General features: G+C 37.4%; 1 protein-coding gene across 4 annotated transcripts in view; it reads right to left on the bottom strand.

Annotated features, from left to right (window-relative positions):
* The window catches only part of cers3a (ceramide synthase 3a), a 31,726-nt gene that overhangs the window by 5,754 nt on the left and 5,656 nt on the right, over positions 1 to 20,316 (bottom strand). Inside the window, exons 1-7 of one of the 4 annotated variants that reach the window (XM_067444826.1) lie at positions 19,496 to 19,547; positions 14,790 to 14,971; positions 11,403 to 11,520; positions 10,586 to 10,704; positions 3,130 to 3,187; positions 2,085 to 2,135; positions 1,482 to 1,574 (exon numbers count right to left, since the gene is read on the bottom strand). In XM_067444826.1, the coding sequence (XP_067300927.1) occupies positions 1,482 to 1,574; positions 2,085 to 2,135; positions 3,130 to 3,187; positions 10,586 to 10,704; positions 11,403 to 11,520; positions 14,790 to 14,962 (612 nt within the window). In that variant the 5' untranslated portion in view covers positions 14,963 to 14,971; positions 19,496 to 19,547. The other 3 variants (XM_067444831.1, XM_067444819.1, XM_067444812.1) reach the window with 3 other exon arrangements.

Raw genomic sequence — 20,316 nt, 5'->3', positions numbered from 1 at the left:
GATACATGTACGCTACCTTCAAAAATCAATCAGATGAAGGTCTCTCAGGAGACAGGAAGTGAAGCAAACATTAGATTCGGACGTTGCTTGATGCCTTCCTGCCTTCAAAAGTGTCCTCCGAAGGCAGCATTTTCCAGGTTTCGGACGCAGCCTTTGTAAGTCTCCCATATTTGACACACCTACTTCAGGTCTTGTAGTCTCTAATAATGAGCTCATGAGCTGAATCAGGTGTGTTGATGAGGGAGATATACAATGGCTGCGTCCGAAAATCTAGGCAGCTGACTCGTTGCCTCGCTGCCTCATCAGACAATGACTCTGCAGGCAGCGTTTTGTGCATGAAGGCACCTCACGAAACTAATATCAGAAATGGTATCAGAAGTGGAATATGTTGGTAAAAAAACGTACATTTACACACAAACTGAACCGCAAACGCAACTTCTAGACACCATCTTTTTTCCAAGCTCAACTGTCACTGAATGGAAAGCACAGGATTGTGGGATATCAAAGGCAACGAAGGACACATGTGCGCTGCCTTCAAAACTCGATCAGATGAAGGTAACTCAGGAGACAGGAAGTGATGCAAACAATAGATTTGGACATGGCTCGATGCCTTCCTGCTTTGAAATGTGTCCTCCGAAGGCAGCATTTTGCAGGTTTTGGACGCAGCCAAAATGTGCAGAGCTGGGGGTCCTCCAGGACAGGTTTGAAAACCCCTGATATAAGATAACGGTTCATTTATGTACAGGCAATATGCATTGGATGATGGAGAATAAAACACTGCAGTCAAGTTAAATAATGTGCCATCATCTTCGCTGAGTTCCAGCTTGTGGACCTTTCCCGATCCCATCCCCACCTTCTCGTAGGCGTAAAAGGCGTAAATACCAAAAATAAATCTTTAATAAATAAATAAGAAAAATAATGACTTATTACCTGTGGCAGTTGTAAGTACACTTACAAGTGATCAAATAGAGTAACAGAGTAAAATAAGCATATTTGGCATGCTGTCCGAGAGGATCGAGGGCTCCAAGATCTGAATTCAGCCCAAACCTAAAGTACTCCCCCATATTCCCTGGCTGGCAATAGGAACCAGCCAAAAGTGAGGCGTCGGGGTAGCGGAGAGGTGCAGAAATCTTTCGGGGTAACTATAGTGAGTCGGCTGTGTATATACAGCATATGCCTCCTTTATAAACTTTGTTTATAAAACATCTTTTGTCGTTTGAATTCTGCAATCTCTGCAACCCCTCCCCCATCATTTCTCTTAGCTCAAGACTTCTTTCTATTCCTTAGTAAAAGTTGGTCTCAGCAGCTTTGTGAATAGGTTTTTAGAGGAGAACTTCTGCTATTTTGGAGAACTCTTAGTGGTAAGATAAAATGTTTTGTCAACACGGCCCATGATTTTAATTCCAGGTCATGTGATAAATGGTTAGGCTCAGATAAAACATAGTTTGAAGTTTAATGTTAAAGATTTCAAGTATACTGACCTTTCGTTTGACATCGAATGTTATTCTGAGCACTAGCGACAAATAGAAGCTCATCTCCACAATATAATACCAATACTGCGACTCTAGCATGGACTGCAGAAGCAAAAACACAACAACAGGCTCTCAGAGAAAAGCACAATAACAAGGTAATACCCCCTTTAAGTTTTTATGACAGAAAATGTAAAAAGACTCTGATTGATCCAAGATATAACTCAATGTGAATTTTTACGTAATTCACTGTGCTTTTTTGAGTTATTATTCTAGGAAACTCAATGCTTTGAGTGCCAATCTGGATGACATCACTGTTCTTTTGATTGCAACCTGGAACTCGGATAACAAGAGTGAGCGGTTCCAAAAAATCTCTTCAGCTGGGCCAACAAAAGCCATCTTTCTTCTAAATATGGCCATGTTTGATTTGGAACTAGCGTGAGCATTATTATCTGCCTTATTTATTAGCCGTGACGTAAATATGAGCATTGCATGTACACTTTATCGGGGCCGGGGTCAAAGTGAGCAAAATCTTGTCATCTTTTATTAGTGCAGGTAATATGAATTCCTTGGAACCAATAGAAGCAAATTAAAGATCTGAGGTCTGGAACATACCTGTTTGGGATAACCATTCCATATCTCCCGCAAATTATAAAACCAAGGTTTCTGTGAGAAATAGATGAATCAAAAATACTCATCAGCTGACAGTAACATCTATGACAACATGGTCATTTCAGCCTCCAAATAAACTTTAAACTCTAAACTGACATGAAAAATTAGCTTTTTTATCTATTTATTAATGACAGTTTCTAGAGCTACAATGTGACTGTGCTTAAAAACAGTGGTTTAAGGCATCATGGTTCTCAACCAGGGTCCTAAGAGGGCCTCAAAATGACTTAAAAAAGCTACTTTATAATGAGCTAAGATATTTCTTATTTTAAACAGTTTGTTTCTATATGAAGAACCAAGTATTCTGGTTTCTTGGAAAACCTGGATATGTGAGGAAGCCTGATTATAAAAGTGTGATTCTAGACCTGGAAAAGTCAATAAATAAAAACGCCATATGCATTTTTATAATGAGTTTTCTAGTTTTGCAAAGCTCTAAAATATTTTGTCAGGAAGGGAGTAAAAATGGATTCAAAATGGTTGAGAATGAATCACTGCCATAATGCTTTTCAATATTTAAATATATTTAAAACTATACATATAAATCATACACTACCAAAAGGAAGAATCAATACAAAGAGGTCAGTTTAACTAAAAATGACCTAGTTTATTCAACTATGTATCATGTCATTAGCTTAGCAACATGATAACACCAAATTCTATTAAAATGATTCATTAGTGGCATCCTACTGTTCACTGTGTTGTGTGTGCATTTGTATTGTGCTGCCTAAGCAGTGTGTTTCAAATCGGTCTGTATTTCCAGCATTGCTCATCTGTCAGAAGCTTCACACACATTATATTAGATCTCTCAACCTATGAGGGCATCATAGAGCTGATAACAGAACAGGTTCAATGGTCTTAATCATGTCAATCATCAATACAGAAAAACAGGCACTATGTTCACATATTTATTACATAAGATGTGCAGAAGGTAATACATTAACAGGTACATGTTTAAAGGAAACCCATGGGAAGAGGAAGAGGATAAACTTACATCATACAGGGCTATGATTCCGCCAATGAAGGCCCCCAAATAAAACACCATTCGCCAACTATAGAGACAAACCAGCAGAGAGGAACGCGATCAGGGATTACATTCAGATCAAAACTCCTAATCAACACTAGTCTGGACAGTAGAAGCACACTGCAGCAGGTCAGCACCCACTTGGGTTTTGGGCCTCAGACTTAACGACCACTGCAGTGCACTGTTGGCTTTCAATATGGAACAGTGTTTAAAGGGTTAGTTCACCCAAAAATAAAAATTCTGTCAATAATTACTTACCCTAATGTTATTCGACACCCGTAAGACCTCCGTTCATCTTCGGAACACAAATTAAGATATTTGTGTTGAAATCTGATGGCTCAGAAAGGCCTTCATTGACACCAATGACATTTCCTCTCTCAAGATCCACAAAAGGCACTAAAGTCGTCGTTACTAAGGCCATCTCACAATCTGATTTTACAATCATTTTATTAAGTGACGAGAATCGTTTTTTTTGTGTGCACAAAAACGAATAACGACTTGTATAGTGATGGGCCGATTTCAAAACAAAGATTCAGATCGCCAATGTCATGTGATTTCAGCAGTTTGGCAGTTTGACACACGATCCGAATCATAAATCAATAAGCTGATTCATAACCATTCGAAACTTTGTTGTGAAATCGGCCCTTCACTATACAAGTCGTTATTTAGTTTTTTTGCGCACAAAAACTATTCTTGTTGCTTCATAAAATGATTGTAGAACCACTGTAGTGAGATGGGCTTTGTAACAACGTCTTTAGTGCCTTTATGGGTCTTGAGAGAGGAAATGAAGGCCTGTCTGAGTCATCGGATTTCAACAAAAGTATCTTCATTTGTGTTTCGAAGATGAACGGAGGTCTTACGGGTGTCGAACGACATTAAGGTAAGTAATTAATGACAATTTTTATTTCTGGGTGAACTAACCCTTTAAACACTGTTCCATATTTAATGCCAGCAGTGCACTGCAGTGGTCGTTAAGTCTGAGGCCCAAAACCCAAGTGGTTGCTGACCTGCTGCAGTGTGCCTTCTACTGACCCTTTAATAGGTAACACTTTACAATAGAATTTCATTCATTAACTATGGCCTGGTTTCAGGGCTTAAATTAAGCCAAGATTAGGATTTAGTTCAACTAGGACATTTAAGAAGCTTTTATAAATGTGCCTTAGAAAACAAACATTACTGATGTGCAGCTTGAAACAAAACAATGGCACTGACTTATTTTAAGCTGCGTTCGGTTAAAACATGCAGTTTAGTCAGGGACTAGGCTAAAGCCTTGTCTGCGAAAGCAGAGGTATTTTAGTTAACATAAACTAAGGATTACCAATACTTCTACAGCATTTATTAATCTTAAAGTGCGTGATTGCCCAATCACTGACGAGTCACAGTTTCTTTTATCTATTTATTTTTATTAAATGACGATCGTTTCGATAGATAAGACCCTTTTTCTCATCTGGGATAGCACTGTTTATTTTTTTATTTTTTTTAAATTAAAAAAATTGACCTATTGTCGTTTTTTGTTTCTGTTCTCCTCATTTGCAAGTTTCTTTGGATAAAAGTGTCTGCTAAATTATTATATATAAATATAAATTTAACTAACACTAACAAGGGAGACATTATGTTAAACAATTTTATAAAACAAAAACAACTGTAAAAAAAAATAATTAGGCACTAATTTGATTATTGTGGTTTACTCATTAGATGAGAATAATAACAATTTTATTTTACCCATTGAACAACTGTTGAAAACCAGGGTTCCTTCATTCTTTCTGAAGCCTAATTTTCTAGATCTGAAAAAGTCAATTAATTAAAACACCATGGACATTTTAAAACAAATATGCAGTTTTCTAGTTATACCAAGCTCTAAAATATTTTGTCAAAAAGAAATTGTGTAAAAATATATTACTTTTGTATCCTACTTCCATTTGTGCATCTTGATATTTGGCCTCTGCGATTCAGTGTCCAAAAACCCCTTAAGTTTGTAAAGTGTTCTGGTGCAGCAGCAAATTTTACTCATTACATTTATGCATTTAGCAGAGGTGGATTAAGTACACAAATGCATTACTTGAGCAAAAGTAAAAGTACTACTGGTCAAATATTACTCTGTTACAAGTGAAAGTTGTAAAAACAGATTTTTACTTAAGTAAAAGTACAGATGTATTTGTTTTCAAAAGTACTTAAGTATCAAAAGTTAATTTCCTTTTTTTTATGTCAACGCATTATTTTATTGTTGTATAAATTCACATTATACCATAATGGTTTAAGCCAGTCAGTGATGCTCCATCTGACATACTAGCATACGACTAACTTAAACTCATTTAAATACTTGTATAAAAGTTACAAAGCTCTTTACAAAGCTGCTGTCACTTTAAGGCTGAATGCATGGATCCAGTACACTGATACACATCTGATATTCTCCAACTGTTTACCTTCACTTAAGACATAATCAACTTTTGGTCTGTGAATACTTGCCAAAAATCAACATTTTGGCATTCTTCCATTGTGCTATAAACTATAAATCAAAAAATGCTGTGAAATCATTGAACTTCACCTACAACAGTGATTCCTGAAAGGCTTTCTGCAAAAACCCAAGCACCTTTTAAAGAAGAAAAAAAATCATCCACTGTCTTTCAAAGCTGCTACAGAAACGACTTTTGACCTAGATAGAAATGTAGTGGAGTAAAAAGTACGATATTTGTCTTTCAAATGTAGTGAAGTTAAAGTCATAAGTTTCCAGAAAAAAATAATACTCAAGTAAAGTACAGATACTCAAAAAGTGTACTTAAGTACAGTACTCAAGTAAATGGACTTAGTTACTGTCCACCTCTGGCATTTAGTATTTTTTTAAATAAATCCTTGCATTTAAAGCAGCACTAGGTAACTTTTCAACCTTCATAATATATTTTTTAAGACTCTTGTGATGATAAATCGACTTACAATAGGTTGAATGACACGTCTGCCATAGCCTGATGGGGTCTGTATCATTTTTAATCGTACTTTTAAACTTCGGGTTTCGGGTAGTAACCCGAGAACAAAAAGAACTACAAAATTCGACAGCTTTACGGCATATACGTCACTTCCACCAACACCCACACTTCCTTAAATTCGGACGTGCGAGCCCAACTTTGTTCGTCGGATAATATAGTCATGTCCGAAGCAGCAAAGACAAATAAGAAAGAAAAGGTTTTGTTAGAGGAAAGCAATAAGAGGAAACGAAAAAGTGATGGGATTAAAGGCAGGACGAGGATCAACACTGGACCAGCGTTTGCTCGTTGGCGTGAGCTGAAGGAGGCGTGCCCGACCGATGCTGTCCTGCTTGTTACGGTGATTACCTAACGTTACCACTCACACATTGAACTGAAGTATCATATAGATTCTGTAAAACGGTAACCAATAGACTACTATAATGACGCTGGCTTGTAAACGTGAGCATCGTGATTATTTTGCGTTTGAAAAAAATAAAACCCATGAAATTATATTCATATGACATGCTGAAACATATGCCACTGACTGTAACGTTACCTGGGATGAAGACATTTCACACGCAACGCCAGAAGAACTCTGAACTCCTCTTGCAGTGTTCAGGGGAACTGTTAGTGCTGCACCAACCCGCGGGGACGCTTTTATGAAGTTATTTGGCCCGCACCGCACCACTGTATATATTTTTACAACCCGCCGCGTACCCGCGACCATTAAATAGACATTCGGGGTCCGCGGGTTATGAGACGACTCACGCATCACTAGTTCAGGGCTATCAGGGTTGTCATGTCAACAAATGCACGCGCGATGGCATCCCCTGTTGTAGGATGACAGATCTTATGACAGTAGTTGAGGACATTATTTTTTCCAAACTGTAGGGGGACCCCGAGAGCAAAAGTAGCCAAGTGCGGCTTTAAGGTTTACATTTTAACATGCCATGCATTCCCTGAGAACCAAATCTATGTCCTTGTCATTTATAGTGTAATGTTAGTAGTTTATCATCATTATACAATAATATTTTGACAACAAATGCAGCATTTAGTCAATCACAATAAAGCGTTCCTGAGGCCTGTTGCATGAAGCTAGCTGAACAAACTTGAGTTTCAGAGTAGGTTTAGAGTTAACATTGTCTTGTTGGAAGACAAATCTCTGTCCCAGTCTCAGGTCTTTTGCAGACTCCATCAGGTATTTGGCTCCATCCATCTTCCCATCAATTTTAACCATCTTCCCTGTCCCTGCTGAAGAAAAGCAGGCCCAAACCATGATGCTGCCACCACCATGTTTGACAGTGGGGATGGTGTGTTCAGGGTGATGAGCTGTGTTGCTTTTACGTCAAACATAACGTTTTCCATTGTTGCCAAAAAGTTCAATTTTGGTTTCATCTGACCAGAGTACCTTCTTCCACATGTTTGGTGTGTCTCCCAGGTGGCTTGTGGAAAACTTTAAGGCTGCGTCCGTAACCTGGAAAACGCTGCCTTCGGAGGACACATTTGAAGGCAGGAAGGCATCAAGCTGCGTCCGAATCTAATGTTTGCTTCACTTCCTGTCTCCTGAGAGACCTTCATCTGATCGATTTTTGAAGGCAACGTACATGTGTCCTTCGCTGCCTTTGATATCCCACAATCTTGTGCTTTCCATTTAATGACAGTTGAGCTGGGTAAAAAAGATGCCGTCCAGAAGTTGCGTTTGTGGGTCAGTTTGTGTGTAAATGTACGATTTTTACCAACATATTCCACTTCTGATGTCATTTCTAGCGAGAAATGACTAATGTAGTGATTAAATATGTGTTTAGTTCTCACCAAAGCGCTCTCTATTTTGCTGTAGATCATTAAACTGTTACACTGCCTTAGGAGTCTGTCCGAAATTAGTTTCATGAGATGCCTTCATGCACAAAACGCTGCCTTACAAGTCATTGTCTGATGAGGCAGCGAGGCAACGAGTCAGCAGTCTAGGATTTCGGACGTAGCCAATGTGTGCACCTAAAAGTGTGACACGTGCGGCAAACAGCCAATCACAGTGTTCGTTTGGTTCACTTCTCTTCTGAAGATTAAGAGACTGTTTTGAAGATCATCATGAAATTAAATGCATTTACAAAGCAGGAATAAACAGTGCTGCTGCAGCGACAGTTTGAGAAGGTGCCTGAAAGAATATCTGACTATATCAATGCATGATGTGAATCAAAGAAATATGCCTGATAATTAAAGGTTCACATAGGTAAACACCTACCCGACTGGGCTAATCAGCTGCAAGTAAAGATAAACCACGCCCCCTGTATCTCTGGTTTATAGTGAAAAAACTTTAGAGAGAAAATTGCTCATCTTTGGTGAAATGAAAAGCTGAAATGAATACACGTTGTTTAAAAGAATTATAAATGCATGTATTATACTTATATTAATATTTGGCTACTTGTCAATTAATATAATAATTATGCAGTGCCTTGCGAAAGCATTCGGCCCCCTTGTACTTTGCGACCTTTTGCCACATTTCAGGCTTCAAACATAAAGATATAAAACTGTAATTTTTGTGTGAAGAATCAACAACAAGTGGGACACAATCATGAAATGGAATGGAGTTTATTGGATATTTCAAACTTTTTTAACAAATAAAAAACGGAAAAATTGGGCGTGCAAAATTATTCGGCCCCCTTAAGTTAATACTTTGTAGCGCCACCTTGTGCTGTGATTACAGCTGTAAGTCGCTTGGGGTATGTCTCTTTCAGTTTTGCACATCGAGAGACTGAAATTTTTGCCCAGTCCTCCTTGCAGAACAGCTCGAGCTCAGTGAGGTTGGATGGAGAGCGTTTGTGAAAAGCAGTTTTCAGTTCTTTCCACAGATTCTCGATTGGATTCAGGTGTGGACTTTGACTTGGCCATTCTAACACCTGGATATGTTTATTTTTGAACCATTCCATTGTAGATTTTGCTTTATGTTTTGGATCATTGTCTTGTTGGAGAACAAATCTCCGTCCCAGTCTCAGGTCTTTTGCAGACTCCATCAGGTTTTCTTCCAGAATGGTTGTGTATTTGGCTCCATCCACCTTCCCATCAATTTTAACCATCTTCCCTGTCCCTGCTGAAGAAAAGCAGGCCCAACCATGATGCTGCCACCACCATGTTTGAGAGTGGGGATGGTGTGTTCAAGGTGATGAGCTGTGTTGCTTTTACCACAAACATAACGTTTTGCATTGTTGCCAAAAAGTTCAATTTTGGTTTCATCTGACCAGAGCACCTTCTTACACATGTTTGGTGTGTCTCCCAGGGGGCTTGTGGCAAAATTTAAAAGACACTTTTTATGGATATCTTTAAGAAATGGCTTTCTTCTTGCCACTCTTCCATAAAGGCCAGATTTGTGCAGTATACGACTGATTGTTGTCCTATGGACAGAGTCTCCCACCTCAGCTGTAGATCTCTGCAGTTCATCCAGAGTGATCATGGGCCTCTTGGCTGCATCTCTGATCAGTCTTCTTCTTGTATGAGCTGAAAGTTTAGAGGGACGGCCAGGTCTTGGTAGATTTGCAGTGGTCTGATACTCCTTCCATTTCAATATTATCGCTTGCACAGTGCTCCTTGGGATGTTTAAAGCTTAGGAAATCTTTTTGTATCCAAATCCGGTTTTAAACTTCTCCACAACAGTATCTCGGACCTGCCTGGTGTGTTCCTTGTTCTTCATGATGCTCTCTGCGCTTTAAACGGACCTCTGAGATTATCACAGTGCAGGTGCATTTATACAGAGACTTGATTACACACAGGTGGATTCTATTTATCATCATTAGTCATTAAGGTCAATATTGGATCATTCAGAGATCCTGATTGAACTTCTGAAGAGAGTTTGTTGCTCTGAAAGTAACGGGGCCGAATAATTTTGCACGCCCAATTTTTCAGTTTTTGATTTGTTAAAAAAGTTTGAAATATCCAATAAATTTCGTTCCACTTCATGATTGTGTCCCACTTGTTGTTGATTCTTCACAAAAAATTACAGTTTCATATCATTATGTTTGAAGCCTGAAATGTGGCAAAAGGTCGCAAAGTTCAAGGGGGCCAAATACTTTCGCAAGGCACTGTATGACTATATTATATAAATAAAAAGAAATTATAATTCATATAATTAATAATTAGCACCAAAAGATGAGCAATTTTGTCTCTAAAGTTTTTTCACTATAAACCAGAGATACAGGGGGCGTGGTTTATCTTTACGTGCAGCTGACTAGTACAGTTTGGGTTTGCGATCTCTAACCCAGAATAAAACCTGCTCCAAAGCAGGTTAGCCATGTAGTGCAACTTACCATGGTGATGAACACTGATAAAAAACAATCCACCTTCTTAAGCCCCAAAAAACTGAGTTTTCTCAAACTAATCTCGAACTTACTTGGGTAGCAACTAAAACCAGCTTTGTGCAACAGGCCACAGACAGCTATGTGGTAAATTATATTAGTTTATGTTATTATGTTTCATACCTGGCCTCTCTGAATTTTTTCAGAACACTAGGGCGGTCCTGGTTTCGTCTCCTCCTGAACCAGCGCTCCACTTGTCTACTTGACCAGCTGCATTTTTTACACAGGCCATCAATATCTGCCTGATAAGAGATGGAAGAGATCAGAAGTTTGAGTGAGACATTGAGACGCTGTTTCATACAATGTGTTGTATAGGTCATGAAATACTGCAACCATCTGCTGCGGAAAAGTAATGGTTGTAATGCTAGTAAGGGCATTATTTTTATGTTAATGGAAAAAAAAACTACCCACTATTGCCATATTTACATAAACACTTGAAAAATGTGTTAAGATTTTATAATTAAATAAACATTCAAAGAAATAAAAAATAAATACTAAAGTATCAAACACATCCAGACAGACTATTACATAAAGGTATTGCATTAATTTGTGATTCTGAAGGAGCCAAAAACTGATTCATGATGACGAACCTCAATTACTTTGTCTGTGTTGATGGTTTAATCTAATAATTGATTTTTGATTTATAAATCTGATTTTTTTTTTTTAAATACTAAAAAAATAAAAAATTGAGTACAATTTTAATATGTACATGTTTGTGGGTAAAAAAATGGATAAACGCCAAATATTTAAATATAAATAATGTGATCTGGATGGAACGGAGTTCAATTCAAAATTCCAAAAAAGCTTTAGAGAATCTTGCCTTAAATGATGTCTTTTAAACACTGATGCTCCCCCGTGATCAAGCCACAGGCCACTTTAAATCTGATGAGGATCTGAAGTTCAGAATGATATGTTGGTAAGGGAGAGGAGAAGACGTTACCTGTCTTGGGTTTTTTGACTTTGTAATGAAATAATGTTCAAGAACAGCATTGTGCTCCACTTTGTATCTGGTCTTCTCTGAAACGCCAAACGAAGCTGCAAGCGGTGTCGCTATTAACCTGAACAGACAGACATTAGTAGAATTAAACCATAGACATGCTTTATATGTTGGTATTATGTTCCAAAGATGAATAATCAATGATGCATTTTTTTTTTTACATCCTTCATATAAATCATATTCAAAACATAAGAAATCAGTGCAAAACAGTAGTTAAGCAAAATAATGCAGCCTTTCTAGTAACAAGGTACTTTTTAGTTGCAGACTAGAAGTGCAGCACAACAAAACTTCTTACAAAAATATCTAGATCATGCTGATCTCAAAGCCTGACCAGTTGAAAAGTGGCCAAAACGTATTTTTGCTTCTTCTTTTTTTTTAGAAGGTTGCCTAGCTGTTTAAGTTATGTTTATTTTTCATATTTTGTTAAATACTTAGTTAAGATTTAGTGTAGGTAAGTGTTTACAACGTGTGGGTGTGTCTCAAATTATCTCTCTAGTTCAGTAATCAGGTCACTGATCAGGAAGTAGGACATTTTAAGCCTGTTTCAATCGTAGAATCCTTTCAATGCACTAAAACTTTCACTCCCTAAAAAGTCCCACAATGCACCATGAAAACCAGGAAGCATTGATCCCCACTATGTTTTCTTACTGAAAATTAAGAAGCATGAAACATAAATCAAGTGAGCCAACCTAAATCACATAATGACACACAATAGATGTTATTTAATTATATTTCGGCATTAACATACATCGCTAGACAGGTAATGAACTTAATATAGCTAACTTAATATAGCTAAATATTTTATGTCTAAAATTTTGCTGTGATATGTAACAATCAAAGTTGTCATAATATACATGTAAATAACAAAAAATGAATGTCAGAAAATAACTACTCTGCTACTGTTGTTAATGAATACTAGTAGTGACCAGTGTTGGGGAAAGTGTTGTTACAATATTGCATTACTCCCTTAAAGAATAACTAATTGCGTTACATAGTTACTTTGTAAGAAAAGTAATGCATAACATTACTATTGCCTTACTTTTTTCACCTGGGCTTGTATATATACATACAGGGAGTGTAGAATTATTAGGAAAGTTGTATTTTTGAGGATTAATTTTATTATTGAACAACAACCATGTTCTCAATGAACACAAAAAACGCATTAATATCAAAGCTGAATATTTTTGGAAGTTTTAGTTTTTAGTTTTAGCTATTTAGGGGGATATCTGTGTGTGCAGGTGACTATTACTGTGCATAATTATTAGGCAACTTAACAAAAAACTAATTTATACCCATTTCAATTATGTATTTTTACCAGTGAAACCAATATAACATCTCAACATTCACAAATATACATTTCTGACATTTAAAAACCAAACAAAAACAAATCAGTGACCAATATAGCCACCTTTCTTTGCAAGGACACTCAAAAGCCTGCCATCCATGGATTCTGTCAGTGTTTTGATCTGTTCACCATCAACATTGCGTGCAGCAGCAACCACAGCCTCCCAGACACTGTTCAGAGAGGTGTACTGTTTTCCCTCCTTGTAAATCGCACATTTGATGATGGACCACAGGTTCTCAATGGGGTTCAGATCAGGTGAACAAGGAGGCCATATCATTAGATTTTCTTCTTTTATACCCTTTCTTGCCAGCCACGCTGTGGAGTACTTGGATGCGCGTGATGGAGCATTGTCCTGCATGAAAATCATGTTTTTCTTGAAGGATGCAGACTTCTTCCTGTACCACTGCTTGAAGAAGGTGTCTTCCAGAAACTGGCAGTAGGACTGGGAGTTGAGCTTGACTCCATCCTCAACCCGAAAAGACCCCACAAGCTCATCTTTGATGATACCAGCCCAAACCAGTACTCCACCTCCACCTTGCTGGCGTCTGAGTCGGACTGGAGCTCTCTGCCCTTTACCAATCAAGCCACGGGCCCATCCATCTGGCCCATCAAGACTCACTCTCATTTCATCAGTCCATAAAACCTTAGAAAAATCAGTCTTGAGATATTTCTTGGCCCAGTCTTGACGTTTCAGCTTGTGTGTCTTGTTCAGTGGTGGTTGACTTTCTGCCTTTCTTACCTTGGCCATGTCTCTGAGTATTGCACACCTTGTGCTTTTGGGCACTCCAGTGATCCCCAGCACACCCCTTCTCATTACAGAGATGCACATCACCTAATATGCTTAATTGTTAGTAGGCTTTCCAGCCTATACAGCTTGGAGTAAGACAACATGCATAATGAGGATGATGTGGTCAAAATTCTAATTTGCCTAATAATTCTGCACTCCCTGTATATATATATAAAACAAGCCCAGCCCAGGTGAAAAAAGTAACGCAAAAGTAATGTATATATATATATAAAGTATACAAACAAACAAAAAAAGTTATATTTTTAAGCAAATGTAAAGACCCTTTCACACCAAAAGTGAAATAATAAGCCTCAGGTAACACTTCACCAATAAAACAACAAAACATCTAAAGTAATTTTTGCGTAAGGTTTAACGGAACCATTAAAGGTCATTGGTCAATAAAGTGAGATGGAATGCATACAAATATTTGATTTATTTAACATTTAATGATTGTAGGTTTACATTTCACAGATTTTATTAATTTTGAGGAATACTGAATTTTTGTTGTGTTTTTTTGTGTACAAATTAGATTATTAAATGCACGCTCACATTTAGCCTAGAATTACAATAACCATCTTGTTAACACACAACGACTCCACACTTACGATTTTGGGATATTACAATACTGGGACAAGAGAGCTGTCAGTCAATAAATAGGAAAACAAAGTAACTTGCATTACTTATTTGAAAAAGTAACTCAGGTATTTTGTTGTACATTTTAAAAGTAATGCTATAGTGCAACTTCAAAGGGGTAGTTTTACTTTAAAATAAAAATAAAAACCTTTTTACCTTGTAAAGTTTACTATCTTTGGATTATTTAAAAATTCTCATGCTGACCAAATATTCATTTCCTGCAACATTATCACAAGTATCTACAGCAGGAAGACTGAAGCCTAAGGCACAAAGACAGTGGTGAGAAACATGGCATATTTTTCAAATCAAGTATCTGTTAAAAAAACGTTAACTAACATTACGCTAGGGAGCGTATTTGTCAACTATTTTTTTGTCAGCCATTTTTTGTCATTTTGTAAAAAATAAAAACGGAATTTTTTTAAAAAGTTTTCTAACTTGATCATATCTGTTGCAAAATAAATCATTTACAAATTCCCACACTGGCCGTTGAAATATATACCCTGAAGTGATCAATCAAATTTTCATTTCCTGCAACATAATCACAGAAATTCCACAACCAACTCACCTTTCAAACAAGTATCTGACCAGCAGGAAGACTAAAGCATACGGCACAATGACGTAGAGGTGGGAAACTCTAGCATAGACGAGCCCTTCCTCGTCTTTGAGATCGGCCCACGTGAGGTTCCCCGGCAGCCACAGCCGGTCCCACCACAACCACTGACCGATTATTCCAATCATGACCACGATCTGTTGAACAAAGCAGATAACACGCATAGTTAGACAAGACAGCCCGCATGCATTACATTTTGCCGTGAAAGCAGAATGTTGATAACACATACCAGACAATCAAAGATAAATTTTCAAATTATGTAAAGACTTTGGTGAAAGTATCAGTGTTAAAATGCTTGAGATTCTTTAGCTCTAATCCAGTTTTTGAGCCTTTACAAAGGATTTGTCCAATTTGTTGACAGTAAAACAGCTCTGCTGCTACTAAAAACAGTGTTTAATAGGGGCGATGCTGACCTGAGGCAAAACCACACACTTGAAACGCCACCTGATCTGGGAATACAAGTAGGGCTGGTGTGAACCATATTATTGTGTTCATTTAAAGTTCAGATCCATTTAGTGAATTAAATTATGTGTAACAGCACCTCACACTCAAATACCATCTAAGTATTAGTTGTGATAAACAAATACAGTGAAGCTGTGCAAAAGGGAAATGACAAGTGAAAGTATGTCACACAGACTGAATCATTAATCCTGGGTTATTTTAGTTCAGGTTTCACGCTGTCCAGACTAGGTTGGTGATTAATCCGGGTTGAGATATTAAACTGGACTTCCTGCAAATTTACAAGATTAATAACATGGATTGGCTTGGTAAATTTTTACAAAGGTGCCTCGAAAGTGTGGCAAAACCAATCAAGCGGGTTATAGTAGTTATACTTTTATGTGCAGTGGTGTGATCTTATTGCCCCCTTCACCCAATTCATTTGGTAAGAAATTGAAATTAATTCACATTATTCACAAAAATATTTTAGATAAAGCTGTGAAACTTAAGTTGACAAAAGATGTGGTACTTAAACTGTTTGATGTTAAAGACAGTATACATTACACTACTGTTCAAAAGTGTGGGCTCAGTAAGAACTTTTTTCTGCATACTCACATTAAATTGATCAAAAGTGACAGTAAATAAATATATAATGTCACAAAGGATTTATAATGAAATTAAATTCTGTTCTTTTGAACTTTCTATTCTAAAGTCCCTGACAAAAGTCTTGTCGCTTGTGTACAAATTGACCTAAAGTGCCGCTGAAATATATTTCTAATCAAGATTTTTTTTACAAGAAATGGCTCATTTTAATCCCACCAGCTTTTGTGATAATGTTTCAGTGAAAAACTAAACTTTCAAAAAGTATTCTAATATTCACAGCTTGGTAAAGCCCATTGAGTCAATTTTTGCAAAGACATAAGTGTTGTCACCTTGTCATATGAGCTTCACCTGTGACTAATAATGGATCAATTAGGTCTCAAGTGTGTATAAAAAGAACCCCAGTACGCTAGACCTTTACATCAACTGCAACTAGACCTCTGCAAACATGCCTAAGATTCACCCTGAGACTAAAGTTTTGATTATCAAGAGGCTGAAGACCACATCCACTGCTGATGTGGCAGACACCTTCAATGTGTCTCAGCGTCAAGTACAGAGGATAAAAAAAAGATTTGAAGAGACTGGAGACGTTTTTGACAAGCCCAGGTCAGGCAGACCCCGCAAGACAACTGCTCGAGAGGACCGTTTGTTGGCTCGAAAATCCAAGGCCAGCCCATTTTCCACTGCAGCAGAGCTCAACAAGACCTGGTCACCTGAAGTCCTTGTGTCAACCAGAACAGTTTGTCGTATTCTGTCTCGAAATGGCCTCCATGGTCGAATCAGTGCCCAGAAGCCAGCACTAAACAAAAGACAATTGAAAAACCGTGTGGCATTTGCCAAGGCCCACAGCCTGCTAAAAGGATGGACGCTGGAAAAGTGGCAGAAGGTGGATTTTTCAGATGAATCTTCTGTTGAATTACACCACAGTCGCCGCAAATATTGCAGGAGACCTACTGGAGCCAGAATGGATCCGAGATTCACCCAGAAAACAGTCAAGTTTGGTGGCGGAAAAATCATGGTCTGGGGTTACATCCAGTATGGGGGTGTGCGAGAGATCTGCAGGGTGGAAGGCAACATCAATAGTCTAAAAATACCAAGAAATCTTAGCTACCTATTATTCCCAACCATAAAAGAGGCCAAATTCTGCAGCAGGACAGTGCTCCATCTCATACTTCCATCTCCACATCAAAGTTCCTCAAGGCGAAGAAGATCAAGATGCTTCAGGATTGGCCAGCCCAGTCACCAGACATGAACATCATTGAGCATATGTGGGGTAGGATGAAAGAGGACGCATGGAAGACGAAACCAAAGAATATTGATGAACTCTGGGAGGCATGCAAGACTGCTTTAGCTAATCCTAATGACTTCATCAATAAATTGTATGAATCCTTGCCAAACCGCATGGATGCAGTCCTTCAAGCTCATGGAAGTCATACAAGATATTAAATTTGGATCTCACAGCACCACAACTTAATTTGCTGAGATATTTTTGTATTTGCAGTAAATTTGTTCAATTTTTGTAAAGGCGACAAAACTTTTGTCTTGCCAAAATTTGACCTTTCTGTCTTGATTAAATGATAAATATTTTTTCTGTGAAAATTATTTATTTCAGTTCATTAAACATCATTTGGGAGGGTTTAAGCTTTTCATATGAGCTATTTCTAACACCAATGAATTAATTAAAAGTCAGGTTAATATCAGGTATTTCTAGAAAATAGATAAGCGACAAGACTTTTGTCAGGGACTGCATACAATGAAATGTGTTTGGGGGGGGCTGCATCATGGTTTCAACAACAACAACAAAAAAGCAGCTCATCTATTTTGAACATTGCTAATAAGAAATGTTTATTGAGCAGAAAATCAGCATATTACTCCATTCCATTGTTCTATTAAGATTTTTACCAAAAAAATTATTAAGCTCTAGTTTATTTATTTATTTTAAGTATTTTTTTTCATTATTAATTCTTATGAAGTTCTAATTCAAATTAATAATATGTAAAGATTATTTTCAAAAATGTAACTATAATATTGAAAAAAAAAATTAGCGTAATGAATCTGAAAATTCAGCTTTACCATCAGAAATAAATTCGATTTATATTATATATTAAAAATAACAAAGTTATTTTAAACCATACAAATACTTCACAATATTAGTTTTTACTGTATTTTGGTTAAAATAAATGAAGCCTTTGATCATAAGAGACTTCTTTAAAAAAAAAAAAAAAAATACCAACCCTACCTATTGAACTGATAACTAATGGCTGAGCATTGGAGTCTGATGGTGTTTAAAATGTGTCTGCTCATTCATTTAACCATAATATAATTGTTCCCTTCTTTTATTTTGTTTTGATCAGGGATTATTAGCTAATAGCAGCACACAATGGCAGTCTTTCTCAGTGACTACTACTCCACTATTGCCAAAGTGAATGACCAGAACACCATGTCAACTGAACATAACAAAGAGCACGTACGTTTGAACAAGACTCAGAGTAAACAAAGCTGCCTCCACATACAGATCACACAGAATTATCATCATCCTTCCCTTCAAACCCATTACTGTCACACACAACTCTAATGATTCGCTACACTATCGCAAAGCCACTATCTTCTTTGTTAAGCATTTCTGATAAGCAAGAAACTAGGATATACGAACTGAATAGTTACAATTCTAGAACCAAGTTAAACACATAGCATTTCTTCAAACTTTAGCATTACAGGGCAACTTATAAAGCAGGAGCTGTCATTTGTAAAACACATTTCACCAAATACAACAGCTAACTTCAACACTTAAATTCAAAGAGACCATAATGGTGTTTCGCAATAGCTAGTGTCAAAGATTTACATCCTCTACTTTGACCGTTGTTTAGATCCATCAAGTTCATAAGGGGCATCTTTCCACATCATCTTAATTAAAGCTAGTCAAGCATTTTCTAATCACATTTTGAACCACAAGAGATTTCAGGAAAGGAAGACGAGAAGAGAAAATGTAATGGTAGCAGATAAAACCAAAAACCAAAGCAAAGATATTAATCTACCCCTGAATTATAAGAAACAAACCTGAAACTTCTCAAAATGCTAAAATACAATAAAAAACAACAGAAAAACCTAGGTATAACATTAACTTCCAGTCTTAAAACCCCCAAAGCTCTTGAGTAGGCAGCTTTTCGCATGCTCTACTTATTGGAGACACTCTCCAAACAGCTTCCATAAAAGTCCTCTTTTCTACATTCTCGCCTAAAACTCAAGATCAAAACTTATTCTGGCCAAGTCAGAGCCGGTGACATTGCATTGCACCAAAGGTCAAGAAAACCCACATGCTTACCTCTGCTTCCTGTCAGCGGTTCAGTGCAGCGTTCAGGTAAATGTCTAATCTCACTCGCTCACTCTGTGTTCCGCTGCTGACGGTGGGAAAGTGCGTAACATGACAGCACCACTGCTCTTGGGACCAACGGGAATGTTCTTTGTTTGAATTACTTTGCAGTCACACCCTGCTTTGGTAGCAATTTACTTGTTTCCTCCCCTCCCTACTTACCTCCTCCTTACCTTCTGTAGATTAACAGGCATTCGGTGGGTTCGCTCACGCACGCACACACACACACAAAAACTGCGCCCTAAGGACTCACCTTATTTGCATTGTGCAACTGATAAAGCCGGTGAGGGCGAGATAGTGTGTGACATAGGTAGCCAGATAAAACAAAAGGAAATACAGACAGACAGTCAATGACTCAATGCCATGAGATGCGTTTTGGGCAAAACACGCTGCCTGTACTTGCACCCATTGGTACATGGAATTTAGGAGACACCTTTAGTTATTTATAGCAGTGGATCTCAACTAGCTTTACTTCAGGACACAAACTTTACATTGGATATTAAGTGGTGACCAAACACAGTAAACAATTGAAACATAACATATAAACAAAAACATCCTGAACATTTATGTTATCATGAACTGCAAAGATCCAACAATATGACCATACTTTTTTAACATGATGACACAATAGAACAGTTTCAATTCTGGTTCTTAAATGTCTCTTGAATGGGTGAAACTCAATCTATACATTATGGGTGACATAAATCATGTTTATTTATATTTATCGGATTTGGTTGACTTATACTATGCTATAGATAAATTATTAAATAGAAAATTTGGACTAATTTGCATTAGTAACAATTGAAAATTGCTATTTTAACCAAGGTGGCCGGGAAGTCTGAGGGAGTCGCCTGTCAATTGCGTCATATCTGCCTTACCCTTGGTTTGCTTTTTTATTTGGCAGAAACGCTTTACTATTAGCAGTGTGAACAAGTGTCACAGCAGCCGCTGAGCGAACGCACAGAGTAACGTCATAAAACTCAAATGTATCTAATATGATAAACAGAACTGTGTTACCTCATATTCATGACCGGAAAAGCGTAAATGGCGCCGGCGACTCATAATAAAAATGTG

This window comes from Pseudorasbora parva, chromosome 1 (genome assembly GCF_024679245.1).
Source record: "Pseudorasbora parva isolate DD20220531a chromosome 1, ASM2467924v1, whole genome shotgun sequence".
In the NCBI taxonomy this organism is placed as follows: domain Eukaryota; kingdom Metazoa; phylum Chordata; class Actinopteri; order Cypriniformes; family Gobionidae; genus Pseudorasbora; species Pseudorasbora parva.
Note: the sequence above shows the minus strand (reverse complement) of the source record. Positions and strands in the feature narration are given on the sequence as shown.